At 32.5% G+C, this 14336-nt stretch overlaps 1 protein-coding gene across 1 annotated transcript; it reads left to right on the forward strand.

Annotated features, from left to right (window-relative positions):
• Positions 1-6213: 6213 nt before the first annotated feature.
• On the forward strand, positions 6214-11181 carry LOC145038364 (uncharacterized). The gene is made up of 6 exons (XM_078986753.1): positions 6214-6752; positions 6883-6959; positions 7044-7080; positions 7677-7830; positions 8082-8241; positions 10632-11181. The coding sequence occupies exons 1-6, from the start codon at positions 6626-6628 to the stop codon at positions 10887-10889; spliced, it is 813 nt and encodes a 270-aa protein (XP_078842879.1). The 5' UTR covers positions 6214-6625; the 3' UTR covers positions 10890-11181.
• The last annotated feature ends 3155 nt before the right edge of the window (positions 11182-14336 follow it).

Here is a 14336-nt window from a genome sequence, read left to right on the forward strand (position 1 = left end):
ATCGAATCATGCGATCGAAATTCATTTCTTCGCAATTAGACTCAACTCACTTCTTCATAAGGTTGCTGTATTTTCTTCAATCCTACAAAACACCAAATGTAATCTTATCACATCATGTATTTAGAATCTCCAATTAGGAACTTAATAGAGTTAGATGTTGGATTTTACCCAAAGTAGAGTTATACATCTTGACTCTCCCATCTCTTAGATCTCTCAGGTAGTCAGGGTAGCTTCGTAACCAACGCCCCCTCTTTTGGCAGTAGAAACATATGGATTCTTCGGGAATGGTACACGAGACTATCTCAGACTTGACCTTTCTATTACGTAGAGAAAACATTTATGGACTTCCATTGTTGACATTTCCCATAGAAGGTTGGAATATTGATTTACCAGACAAATTCGCTCGACCAGTGCATCAAATAATTTCTGATTCAACAACAATAAGCAAATATGTCAAATCAATGAGTGTCACGTTGTGTTCCATCATATAGTACTCTCTGATGAACTTACCATATGAATCGGGAAGTGAGTGAAGAACACAGTCAACACCCAACTTCTTCGAGACATCGACACCCAACATTCCCAATCTGTCAATATGCAACTTCATATCCAAGAAATGAGCGCATACCGACTTTCCATCTTCGTGTCTTTTTGCCAATAGGCCAGGCTTGAGTGACCTTGAACTTTTCAAGTATTTGAACACATGGGTCAGGGATAATTATTGGAGGAGGTGGAGGAAGTGAATGAGTGGTTTCCATTTCGACAATCCAATCATGGAACACCATCTTCAAGTGGAAAACTTTTTCCCACGGATTTAGGAAGACCATAGTTGTTAGACTTTGAAATCTACAAAACAGGAGAAAATTCAAGTTAGTTGATTAAGTCCTTAATAAAACCCCCAAATGAGATATTAAGGCTAGGACCCAACACAATACTCTACAATTTGGAAGAGGGATGTCGTAATCCAAATCGCAGAACATTTGAAGGTAGGTAAATGACGATTTACCAATTACCATCATCAAAAACGAAAAGGAAATTTAAGTTTTAAATGAATTGAAACTCCTAGATCTTTTGAGATTCATTGAACTTTTCAATGGCATGTTTAAATCTCGATTGTGCCTTTCATTTGTGACTGGGATGCCGAGGATCACAACAAGGTGTGGATAACCATGCAAATTAGCTCGGTACCCTTGATGTTACAAATCACCTAATTAATGTGCCGGTTAACCACACAGGCTTCATTGATCTATGATAAACATCAAGCTACCCATTGCCATCCTTCAATGGTCCCATATTAGTGTGTCGGTTAACCACACACACCCCACTAATCGACCAACAAGGTGCAATGTGCAATTTCATGGATTAGCACCAACTCCACATTTTTCCTAAAGTAACTAAGATTTGAGAATTTATAAAAGCGTTTAGTTACTTCGTATTTCATTATACTAATAATGGAAGGTTGCACCCTATCCTACCCGTTCGGCTAACGACCCTCCACTAGTCAAGAGTGCGGTAGGTAAGAGTGGATACCCATTCAATCACCATTTTATAGGAAATTTCCTTAAACACCCCTTAGAGACCAGCTTCGTGAATGAGACCTACAAATGGTAAGACTGACTTTCTACTCATACATATATAATATTATACCTTTTAATTTTATATAGTATACAGGTGTATTTTACACTTTTAAAATACTAGGTGATCTAATTTAATAAATTACATTTTTAATTTAATTACATGTAAACCATATCATTATGGATTTATTAACTCTGTTTTAGTTATACACTTAATTAATTTAATAAAACCATAAGGGTGTAATTTGAACTTTTCAAAACTAGGGTTTTAGATTTTAACATTACAAAATTATACTTTTAATCAAAAAAATTTAAATTCCAAAACTTGAGGACAAATTTTGACAATTTTCAAACTATTATGGTTTAGAATTTACATATTTCAAAATTAACTTTTAATCAAAAATTTAAATTCCAGAACTTGAGGACAAGTTTTGAAACTTTTCAAAACTATCTAGATCAAATTGCGAATAATTCAATTAATCAAATAATTGGTGATTATCTAATTTTGACCTAATTCAATTACTTGGAAGATAATTCAAATCAAAAAAATAATTAATATATATCTTATAAAACAAGTAATTTTCTCAATTTTGACAATGATCTACTATTTGGATTAGGATAATCAATACCAAACATAAAAAATCGAATTTTAAGTGTTAAAAACAGTTTTGGTAACTTTCCCAAGCCAAACCAGCAAAAAAAAAAATCCATAAATATCCTCTGTCTGACCCTTTGACTCGCCAAGTCAGCCTGACTCGCCAAGTTCATTAACTGAGTCGCCGAGTCAATCAAGCAGAGGACCAAAAACTTCGATTTTCATGCAATGAATGATTAAACAAGCATCAAATACATCAAACAAACAGCCCAGACTCTGATACCACTAATGGGTTTTATGCAAAACATCAATCCTATGGTGTACATGCAAACCCTAAAGCTTTGGACCTAGTTTGTCTAATGAACATGCAGTAATCATCCAAAGCTCTTAAACCCTAGATCTAGAATACATATTTCAAAATTATCATATAAGATCAGATCTAGATGATTACCTTTACAAGAAGGGTTTAAATCTTCTTGTCTTAGAGCTTAAAGTCACAAATGTCACTCCTCTAATGACTTACAAACAACACAAGCAAGAGAATGACCTATAAGAGAAGAAGAGGACACCAAAAACGTCCAAGAACCCTTAGGGATTCCTTCCACACGTTTTTGGGGGCCTTAGGGGTTCCTTATATAGTGAGGCTATTAGGGTTTTAAACTAGGAAACCCTAATATGACTACTTAGGCCCTAAGCAGCCCATGGACTCCCTTATTAGAAGCCTTGGACGAATTCTAATGGGTTTCCCCATAGATTTTGTCCATAATTAACCTCTCTCTTCATATATCATCCTATCAAGTTGCTTTGGTGAAGGCAACCCAAAAGGACCATGCAAAACCGGGCCAAATACTTACCAACTATAGTTACGAGCTTAGACACTAATCCAACATATGTTATTATCTGTTATATGTCGACATATTATGTAAGTTAGGTTAAGGATGTACTACTCTCTGCGATAGCCAACAAACCCTGGAGTAATCCAGATATAAGATGAGTGCTGGGTAGGGCACGCTAGACTCATACTGAGGGCTCATGAGCATTCTAGATACGAGTTGAGGGCTGGGTAGGGCATGACAGTCTCATACTGAGGGATTGGTGGTAATCAGTCTGATGACTGATCTGGCCGGGGAGCAAGCCAGATATAAGTTGTAGGCCCCAAGGGTAAGCCAAACTTATGTTGTGTGCTTAGGGGTAAACTATTATTTTAGCTGTGGACCCATTGCATGCTGTTATTATATATGTGTTATTTGGTTATGTGTTGGTACTTTGGGGAATCTCACTAAGCTTTGGGCTTACAAGTTTGGGTTATGTTTTAGGTACTTCAGACGATCGTGGGAAGGTGAAGACGTGACCATACACATCCTCGCATTTTGAATTATGATTTTGGGAAACTCTAATATTGAACATGTTTTGAAAGCTAAGTTGTAAACAATTTATAATTTTGGGTTGGTTTTAAAAGTTTAAAATTTTCATGATTTTTATGGATGCTACAAATTGGTATCAGAGCCCTGGTTTGAGTGAATTGGAGGTAACAGTCATGTGAATCCAGTCTCAAAACTAAGGAAAAAGATTTTAAAAACAATTTTCAAAGTGATTTCAAAAATAATCAAGGTGGATGCGATGTCTATTATCAGCCGGAGCTAGTAAGTAGACCCCAAATTACAACGCTTTTACTGATTTGTGATATTTTAGAACAACATGCTTGTGATAGGCTAGGGATCTTCAGGAATTACATGATAGAATTGCCTGATTATATGATGCCTGATAGCCTAAGGTTTTTCCTTATGTGAAATTGATATCATTATTGTAGTTGCTATGTATATGCATCATGGTTATACATAACTAAGATTCTATAGTCTGAGAATGTTTGGTTTGACCTTATTTCCCATTCTTATTTGATAAAGGGCTTCGGGTAGGATCAAATATGCGACTGTCTATAGGATCCAATGTTATGTATGATTATCATACATGAGTGTTGCAGGGTTCGTGGAAGTTTCATGGATGAGTTGTATGGGGTCAGCCGTCCAGTTACAAGATGTTTATGTCGGGTTTTGAGCATTTTAACACTACTATGGTGTACATGCAACCCAAAATGCTATGGATCTATATTTTATCTAATATACATGCAAACTTTCAAAATTCCAAAGCATCATCCTAACTATTTATATATTGATACATTCCTAGTTTATCTTTACATGCTAATTATAATTTAAAAATAATATTTAATACTTATAATATTTTGTTATATATTAAATTATATTAATTAATTATAAATATAAAGTTTGTTTTTTGTTCATCAAATTCATATAAATGCATGTATAATATTTATTTAAAAGTGTGTATTTGTAATATTTCTTTAAATGTATGTATATTATTTATTCATAGGTGTGTTATAAATATAATCTTATTTATTTTATATTTTTGTAATGAAAAAAATATAAATTATATATTTGTTAAAACCAAATTAGTAGAAGGATGTGTTTGTCAATCTATGTAAGTTGGAAGAATATATTATACTAGAAATATAATTTTTGGGGCAAAAAATTAAGTAGGGTTGGACATGAAACATTATTTAACATATTTTTTTCTTTATTTTTAGGAGAAAAAATGAAAATGAGTTGGAGATGGTTTTAGCAACGGTTTGAAAATTGTATTTTTTTTTTTTTTTTTTTCAAATTTGGAGATTTTGGTTATAAATCTTACATTTAATTTCATGAAATAAAATAACAAGTTCTCTTGATCTTGAGCCTTCATAGTTCATATCAAACATCGAGGAACAAGTTTTCTTTTCACCAAAATGAAATCATCAAACCAGAATGTTCAAAATATTTTTCATATAGTGGAGCGGGGCATTAGAGACACTTAATGTTCTTCTGGAGTATATGCCGGTAAGGTTTATGAAAATTCTTTTGGGTGTTGTTGCGAAGTTATATCCACTATGGATTTATAATTTGGTGCCATTTTTTTTTACCATATATCAGTCCAGTTAGGTCGCTTCAAAATTTACCATATAACACTCCGATTAGGTCACTTTAAAATTTACTACATGCAGTGACGTGATGTCGTCGGACTACTTGAAGAAGATAGTTCCAAAACAATTATAAATGTCATTCGTTATATGATACCATAATGGTGATATTTTGTGTTGTCCATTGTGTTAGTTGTAATAAATATTGATTGGGTGCATCCTGATCAGATTATGGAAATAAAATGATTTGGGTGTTGTTTTATAATTCAAGGCATATATAAAACGCTTGACGTAAAAAGACCCTAACAATTTAACTTATGTAAACATGACATGGAAAAACGTGAAATATACACTTTTGCAAAATAGGTTATGGTCTTGCAAATGCCCTTAGTTTTCGAAACATAGTTATTTGCAGATAGTAATTAAGGAAACAAGTAACTTATGTTTCAAAATACGAATAATTGAACTTATTTTACTTCATTTGATATCCAGCTCGTTATCGATATCATTTGTTAAAAGGCGTGCATTCGAGAGAATCTATAAATGATTTGGTAACTACGGTCACAAAACAACAAAAATAGATTTTATCATGCAAACAACTTGTTTTTGTCCCTTTATTATTTTACAAATCTCACAATTATATTCATTTACTACGGAATAAGTTGTTACTATATCATAAATATCAAGATTCTTTTTTTTAGTATTTTTGTGATTATCTCTTATTATAAAGCAACATTTTTTTCTTTCTAAACCACAATTTATGTTTACTTATTTAATAATGTTTGATCTCATTGAAGTTGTCTTATGTAATTTTTATTAAACTTTTAGATAATTAATATTAGTAGAATCATAAATCACTTTTCATTTTAGTCAATTATCTTTTATTACAAAGATTTTTTTTTTCTAAAGCACAACTTATGTTTACTTATTTAATAGTATTTGACACCACATTGAAGTATGAAATGTTTTGTTTTTAGATTAAAAATAAAACAAGGTAACATATTCACCCCAAATTTATTGTATTTAATGGGTTTAGCTTTTGTTATGATGACGAAGTTGGCGTATTGTATCTCATCTCCTACTATTCTAGAGAGAGAAAAAGAAAGATTCACAGGGTCAAAACCAGCAGCATTTTTCTTTTTCTTTTTCTTTTTCTTATCTTTCTGTAGATAATTCATATAAATAACAGTTGAATTTGTAAAGCCTGAGGAGAAGAGAACCAGATCACGTATCAGAATCCCTCGTGATCACAATTTTCGTTTGCAGGGGGTAATATTTTCACCCACCCGAACAAATCCGTTCATTACAAACCATTCTATTACTACTCATCTCCCTCCACCTACATTGACAAAGAGAAAGAGAAGATCATTTTCTCTGTTGAATGATTCTTCAGCTTCACATCTGTTATAACTTCTTAAATCAACAAATTCAGCAACATCTATCTTCTTTTCCATAGAGATCAAGAGACATAAATATACGTAGAGAGAGATGGGGGGTTGTGAGAGGAATGGAACAGTGAGGCAATACATAAGATCAAAAGTGCCAAGACTCAGATGGACTCCTGATCTTCATCGTTGTTTTGTTCATGCCATTCACACACTTGGTGGTCCGAATAGTATGTTCTTTCTGCTATTCTTGATGATCATAAAAAATGATGCATACATACATATATGTATGTATCTATGTATGTATGTATGTATATACCTACGTTGTTAGTTTTGTAATGATGTTGTTCATGTACGCAGAAGCAACACCTAAGCTTGTTCTTCAGACGATGGATGTAAAGGGTCTCACTGTTTCCCATGTTAAAAGTCATCTTCAGGTACAATCTTCATCATTTCCCCCTTTTTTGATGTCTTTTATGAATACACGCACTTATATTAGTTTAAAAAAACTGAACTTGCAGATGTATAGAAGCATGAAGAGCGATGTTGCAACACGAGGTATATATGCATCTCATCTATCACTTATAATACTATTAAGAGCTCTAATAAAACCTCGTGTTGGCAAGAACTTAACGCATGATCATGAGTTTAAAATGCATGATTTCAGAAACCTGAGACTACTAGTCGGGTAAAATTAAAGGGTAGTGGTTAATTTTGGAGGATAAGTTGTCATCTTCGTGTGTTATTTGTTGTTGAGGCAAAAAGCATACGGAAGACTAGGATCCTATTATTTATGATTTTCTTTCCCAAAAGGTAGATCTTTTAACAAAAACACATGAAGAACACAGCCACTTGCCTCCTTTCTAATTGTGACATTTAATATGATAAATTCCAGACATTCCTTTCCTCATTTTTTTTATCAGTTAAAGTCGTGGTTGTTGTTTTGAATGAATCTACAATAAAAACCCATTTTAAAATAATGACTTTGTAGTCCTTTTTTAACTTAGTCAAAACACCAAAGAACACACATACTTGTAAGAGAAAAAAAGCCTTTTACTTTGATACCTTATTGTCTGTTTCTGTTTGTTTTCTTGTGTTGTTTCACTTATGCGTACTAATTTATGAACATGTTTCATGAACTTTTCAACATCCAGATGATGAGATTCACAGATCCACTGGATTACATAGAAAACAGTCTCATGAGGATCAACATGATGGGTGCATTGATCATGAGATTTGTTTACATCCATCCATTCAAGAATCTAATCCTCACTTCATTTACCATCCTTTCGCTGTCCCTTCCAAAAGGTCTGAGCATTAATTTTTACTGATACCATCAAACTTTTTAGAAAAATAGAAAAAAAAAATGGAGTATTTTATCGCAAGTTGATCAATTAGCGGTATTTGAAGATTTTGTCAAACCATATATAAAATAAGAAATTAATGGATGAGATTTATTTCTTTCGTACGTACGTAGTCTTTGTTTAAGACTAGTGTTATTTATTTATATTTATTATTATTTTGATGTTGTATATATGTGTTTGTATGTATGTATATAGAGGTAGAATGGAGACAAGGATGCATGGATACTCGGAAATAAGAATAAAGGGAAAGGAAGGCATTGGTGATCACAAATGGCAGCAGCCTCATTCCTTTTCTATTCCACATTTTCACTCGAATCCCTCCTTTAACCATCTAAGAGAATCTGACTTCCTAAAGGTACCTTCTCTCTCTCTCTCTCTCTCTCTCTCTATATATATATATATATATATATATATATATATATATATATATATATATATATATATATATATATATATATATATATATAATTTTTTATTTTAAATTTTTAATTAATGTCAATTTTAACTGTACTTTTTAATTTTTAATTTCATGCTAATTAATTATTTAAAAAATAACAATAAGTAAAAAGAAAATGATAAATGATGTGATTAAATTGTATAGAGTTTTGATGGAGCGTAGAGTTTAAAAGCTAAAACTTAATATTAAGTGGAATGTATATAAAAGCTAAAACTTAATATTAAGTGGAATGTATATGTATTAATAAATTAATCTAGTTAATGCATTGGAGATGACCTTATACTTGAACATATGAATACATGTACTTCCTCTTTTGTGTTCTCAAAATGGAGATGACCTTATACTTTGTACTTCCTCTTTTGTGTTCTCAAAAGCATTTGACCCTCAAAAGTTCAATGGTGACAAATTACCATTCCACTCATATTATTTTACCTAGGGTGTTTGACTAATCTTATTTAAGGAGTTTATACTTATTAGCGGTTTCACACCGTTATAGGCTAAAACAATGTTTCAATAAAAATAGATTATTGTCGTAGGAAACCGCTATTATCATTTTATCATAATTTAATGCACTCTAATTTATTAGCTTATAAGCTAATAAGCCATAATATAATAAGAATTAAGCTATTTTTCCAACCACCCTCGTGTTAATATACTATTTTATCTATTAAACTCTATTAAAGTTTAATAGATTACTACATCAACATTCCACTCATTCTACTAATTTTCATGTATTTATCATTTTATAAAAAATAATAATGCATAAAGCTAGAAAATAAAATTAACTAGAAATTAAAAACTACATTTACAAACTAAAGGTTATAAGTTAAGATTTAAAAGTTACTAGCAATACATTAAACTAAAAGTATGTGAGACCGTAGTACATCATACTATTGGACAAGATTTAACATCATGATCTTCGAAATGATTTAATTGAGCCTATTTGGGAGCATTTTATTGATATGTAATTTCATTTTGTTGTATTGTAATAATAAAATGTTATCGTATTGATTTTTTTAAAAAAAAATGTATACTCTTTTAGATGAATAAGAAATAAATCATGAAAACAAACTTACTTACTTACAAAATAAAAATATATCATTTAATTAGTTTACAAAAAGTCAATTATTAAATAGAAAGTAATTAAATTGTTAAATGTAAAATACATTAGAACGTAATAGATATGTTAGTTAATATAGAATAAATTAAATAATTATTTTTTAAATAAAAAACCCATTGAAAGAGTGCTTCAACTCTATGCTTAGGTGGAAATCATAGAAGAGTTGAATGGATTCAACGCCACATCATCATATGTCTTAAAAAAGAAGACTATTTCCAAGAATGTATGTAGTTTTACCATCATGCATATGTAGAATAACTATATAAATATCTAAAACATGTATCTATATGCTGATTTAAGGGAAATAGATGAAATAGAGAAAAGTTATCTTTTAAGATAAACATCAAAGCATTTTCACTTACTCAAATGGTTGGGTACTTGATCAATAACATAAATGTGATTTTACATATTTCGACATAAAAAAAAACTTATTTTAGGATTTCAGTTAATATTTGCTTTGCATGGTTGAAATTTGGTTATGTTAGTCTAAACGTTCCGAGTTTAATATGAGTTGCGAACTCCCCAATGAGACATGTTAAAGACTTAAAGTTCCATTACACGTGTACTAGGTTGAGTAGAAGAAAGGATTTTATATAATTATATAGAAGAACATGAAAATGGTGGTCCATTCTGTAAGCAAATAAATGCAGTCCGAGAACACAGTACCAGAGACTTGTAAATATAGGATCAGATCAGTCTTATTTTCATCTCCCAAGTACTCCCGCCTTTCCAATTATTTCTTATCTTTTGACCACATTTAATCACCACAAAAGTAAATAAGAAAGACCTGTAATTTAACGATAATTGCTGATTCTATATTTAAATAATATCTTGTATAGAACTGCCAGTTATATTTATATAAGTATTTATAATAATTCGTTAGTCCATGTCTAATTTAATCAAGTTAAGGAACATGAATGATTGCTAATCTTGGTGGTTTTATAATACACAAGTGTAATGGTTATTTTTATATCGGTAAATACAACAAATCACCACTTAATTAGGATAAAACGTTTTCTTTTTGTTATTATAATCTTGGTGGTTTTATAATACACAAGTAAAATGGTTATTTTTATATGAGTAGATACAACAAATCACCACTTAATTAGGATAAAACGTTTTCTTTTTGGTATGATAATTTAGTTGTTAAATTTGTTTAATTATGCAGAATTCCAAACGAGAAACTGCTGAACATGGAATGCTCAGTGGGATGAAACTTGAGAAAGCAAGAAATATTCAAGAGGTCGAGCAGCCTGATGAGTGTGGATTATCGTTATCACTATCATTGCAACATCCCTTAGTCCAGATGAGCAATGGTTCCTTGTTGAGTGAAATCAGCGAGACACACTCAAGGCAGAATACAAGTGATCACTCTTCAAACAAATGTAGTGTTAATCTAGATCTATCTATTGCTCTATGTCAGTGATGTATGTCAGCGTTTTTTTTATTTATTAAAATGATTATGTCCCTAAGCTTTTAACATGTTTGTGGGTTACAAGTAAGTAGAGATGCAAAAAAGGTTCACAATGCAAAAAATTGATTAGATTATGAACGGGCTAGTTAAATGTATAGGCCCTTTTTGCCCCCCCAAAACATGTATATTTAGATTACTTTGAATGCTCTTAGCCCGGTCTTGATCCGTATACCGTATTACTTATTCGGTGTAAAAGTCATTGTTAATGGTAGACAGAAAGAGCTTTTTGAGAAATTCGAACACACGATCCTTTCTGTCATATAATCAAGCACATGTTACATATGTGCGAATTGTATTATAAACTATTTAAATTCTTGATGAAATGGAATCCTAAAAGCAACATTTAAAGCTGGACATTTAGATACTTCTTCCTTCCCAAAATTAATGTCCACTTGCTTTTACCTTATCAAAATGACATTTTTACCCTTATTAAATTTTTTATATAATTTCTTTTAGAATTCATATAATTTAATTATTACACCTACTTTTGTACCAAACAAAAATTTTTGCCGCAAAGTTTTTATACTTATCTTTGAACTTTCATTATTTTTTGTAAACAAATGGAGGCAAAATGTGCTCTGCCATAATTTTGTGGCAAATAGCAGTTAAAATTTGATTTTGATAAAACTTCAAAAATGGTTTTTGTGGTTTCTGAAAATATCAAGTTTATTCCTTAAGTTCAAAAAACCTCACATATAGTCCTTGTGGTTTCAAAACTTTTAACAAATGATCCTTATCGCTAACTCCGTTAACATTTAGCCGGTAAGTGAAGGGCATTTCTATCATTTCACAACCACAGGAACCATTTATGAAGTTTTGCCTTAATTAAAAAAAAAAGGAAAAATAAATATAATTATTTAATTTTAAACACCTCTCTCTCTCATCAAATCATTCTTCGTTGCCCTCACCATCGCATCATTCCTCACCGTTTGTCACCACCAAATTCTACCACCGATTCATCTGATAAACACTCCGATCCCCACCCCATCCTTCTCTTCCTCCCTAAAAGTTCACCAAGAAACGGGTTCTCCATTTTAGTCACCGGAGCAAACATGAAATCGATTAGCAACCCCAATGAAATCATTCACAAAATCAAGAAACGGGTTCTCCGTTTTAGTCACCGGAGCAGCCAGAAGATGAAATGGGGACAACCCTCCTCTACCCCTCCTCTTGTTAATGGGAAACAACCAAACAACCTTGAGGATCGTTGCTTCCCTCCTCTGTTACTTCGCTGTTTCATTCCCTTCCTCCCTTGTGTTTTCCAATGGAACAGAGAAGGAACGACCAAGGCGGAGCAACCCCCTTGCTATAACAATCACCCAACATCATAAGTTGCCTTCGTTTTCTTCCTTCATTTTAGCGATTGTCCAACCCCCCCCCCCCCCCACCAAACCACCTCTGCTTCCATTCTTCTTTCTCTATTTTATCCAGTGTTTCCCATTTCCCTCAATTTGTGATCGCCGACGACGAGTGAAGAGCCAATGGGAGTTTGCCGAAGATCGACTCCTTTCTTGTGATCTATTTAACCATCAGACCACCATTTTGACTGCTTCCATTCGTGTTCCTTCTTCCCTTTCCCGATCAATGAAGAAGAGGCGTAAACCAACAAGGGGTTAACGGTCTCAACGGACACCCTTTTCCCTCCTTGTGATTTCCCAGCCGCAACGAACCTCCAGTCGATCCGCCTTTCGTTCATCTGTTCCTTGCCTAATCTGCTGGATACGATGATTATTCAAGGTTAAAGTTGGTTTGCCTTTTTGGGGAAAATGAAGTTATAAGAATATGTACTGTACAAGTCTCAAAGCAATAGGGGGGGGGGGAAGAGAGAGAGAGAGAGAGAGAGAGAGAGAGAGAGAGAGAGAGAGAGAGAGAGAGAAAGAGAGAGAGAGAGATCCAATTTCTTTCATTTTTTTATAAAAAAATTAAGATAATAAGAGAAAACCTCATAAATGGTCCCCGAATATTGAAATGACGAAAATACCCCTCACTTAACAGTAGAAAGCTGACGAAGTTAGGCGGAAGGACTAAACATTAAAAGTTTTGAAACCACAGGGACCATCTGTGAAAGCTTTTTGAACTTAGCGACTAAACTTGATATATTCGGAAACCACAGGGACCATTTTTGAAGTTTTTTCTTTCCTTTTTGTTAAAACTCATTTAAAATTTCATTTTGATTCTAAACTAGGGAGCGTTTTCTTTTGCCACCAATATTTTATTCAATATGTCCGGACATTCTATGTGTCCATTCACTTTCCATTAATTACATATACATGTCTCCATGGAAGCAAAGAGTTTTGTTACCAGCCTACAACATTATCCACTGTTGGTCATATTTCAAATTTTCATATGAAGCATTCCACAAATCCATCCACTAAAAAAACACAAGTATTGCACAACGTCAAGCTATATATCAATTATTATTGCAAGAAAGTATTGATGGAGAATTAAAAAAAGGTTCCATAATTGAAATAGCTTCACAATTCTCGGTTTCTACATATGCTGTTAGTCGCATTTGGCATCAAGCTAAATTTCCAATTGACGACGAATTATTTGTTGATTTATCTTCAAATAAGCCAAAGGTTGTTGGGCGGAAAAGGGTACAAATAAACTAGAATCATGTTTTAGAAATTCCATTACGTCATTGAGTCAATATATGATCTCTTGCGAAATCTATAAATGTCTCGAAATCAACGATGCATAGACGTATGAAGGAAGGTTTACTTCGACCACATACAAATGCCATCAAGCCAGTTAAATAATGATAATAGAAGAGCAAGGTTAGAACTTTGCCTATCAAAGATTAATGCACAATCATTATTAGGTCTCATTCCTACATTCTATGATATGTTTAATGTTGTTCATATTGATGAAAAGTGGCTTTACATATCAAAACTATCAAAACATTGCTACCTTGTCCCCGATGAGGATGAATCGTTGCGAACATGTAAAAGCAAAAACTTTATCGCAAAAGTTATGTTTCTTGCGGCCATAGAAAGACCAAGATTTGATTCATTAGGTAACAAAGTATTTTTAGGAAAAAAATGGTATCTACCCGTTTACTACTTTAGAACCCGCTAAGCGTTCAAGCAAAAACCGTATTGCGGGAACATTAGAGACTCGTTTCAAGAACAAGAGGTTTTGTGTACAATTGATGAATTGGTTGATGTCGTTCGAACATCTTTTAAAAGAATGCCATCAAACTTAACAATGTTTTTTTAACTCTACAAACATGCATAAAAGAAATCATAAAAGTTCAAGGTGACAACAACTATCACGCACCGCATATCGGTAAATGTAGGTTAGACCATGAAGGTAATTTGCCACTCCAAATTGAATGTGATCAAAATTTACTAGACGATGCCATATTGTATTTGAACCAGTAAAAATGTGTTCCATATC

Source organism: Lactuca saligna, chromosome 4, assembly GCF_052625555.1.
Source record: "Lactuca saligna cultivar CGN05327 chromosome 4, ASM5262555v1, whole genome shotgun sequence".
Classification (NCBI taxonomy): domain Eukaryota; kingdom Viridiplantae; phylum Streptophyta; class Magnoliopsida; order Asterales; family Asteraceae; genus Lactuca; species Lactuca saligna.

What these genes read in the sequence shown, in the direction of transcription:
- LOC145038364 (XM_078986753.1), top strand. Translation starts at nt 6,626, where the DNA reads ATGGGGGGTTGTGAGAGGAATGGAACAGTGAGGCAATACATAAGATCA. An exon ending in GAGCGATGTTGCAACACGAG is followed by an intron (nt 7,081 to 7,676) that starts GTATATATGCAT and finishes TTCAACATCCAG; the next exon opens with ATGATGAGATTCACAGATCC. An exon ending in GAGAATCTGACTTCCTAAAG is followed by an intron (nt 8,242 to 10,631) that starts GTACCTTCTCTC and finishes TTAATTATGCAG; the next exon opens with AATTCCAAACGAGAAACTGC.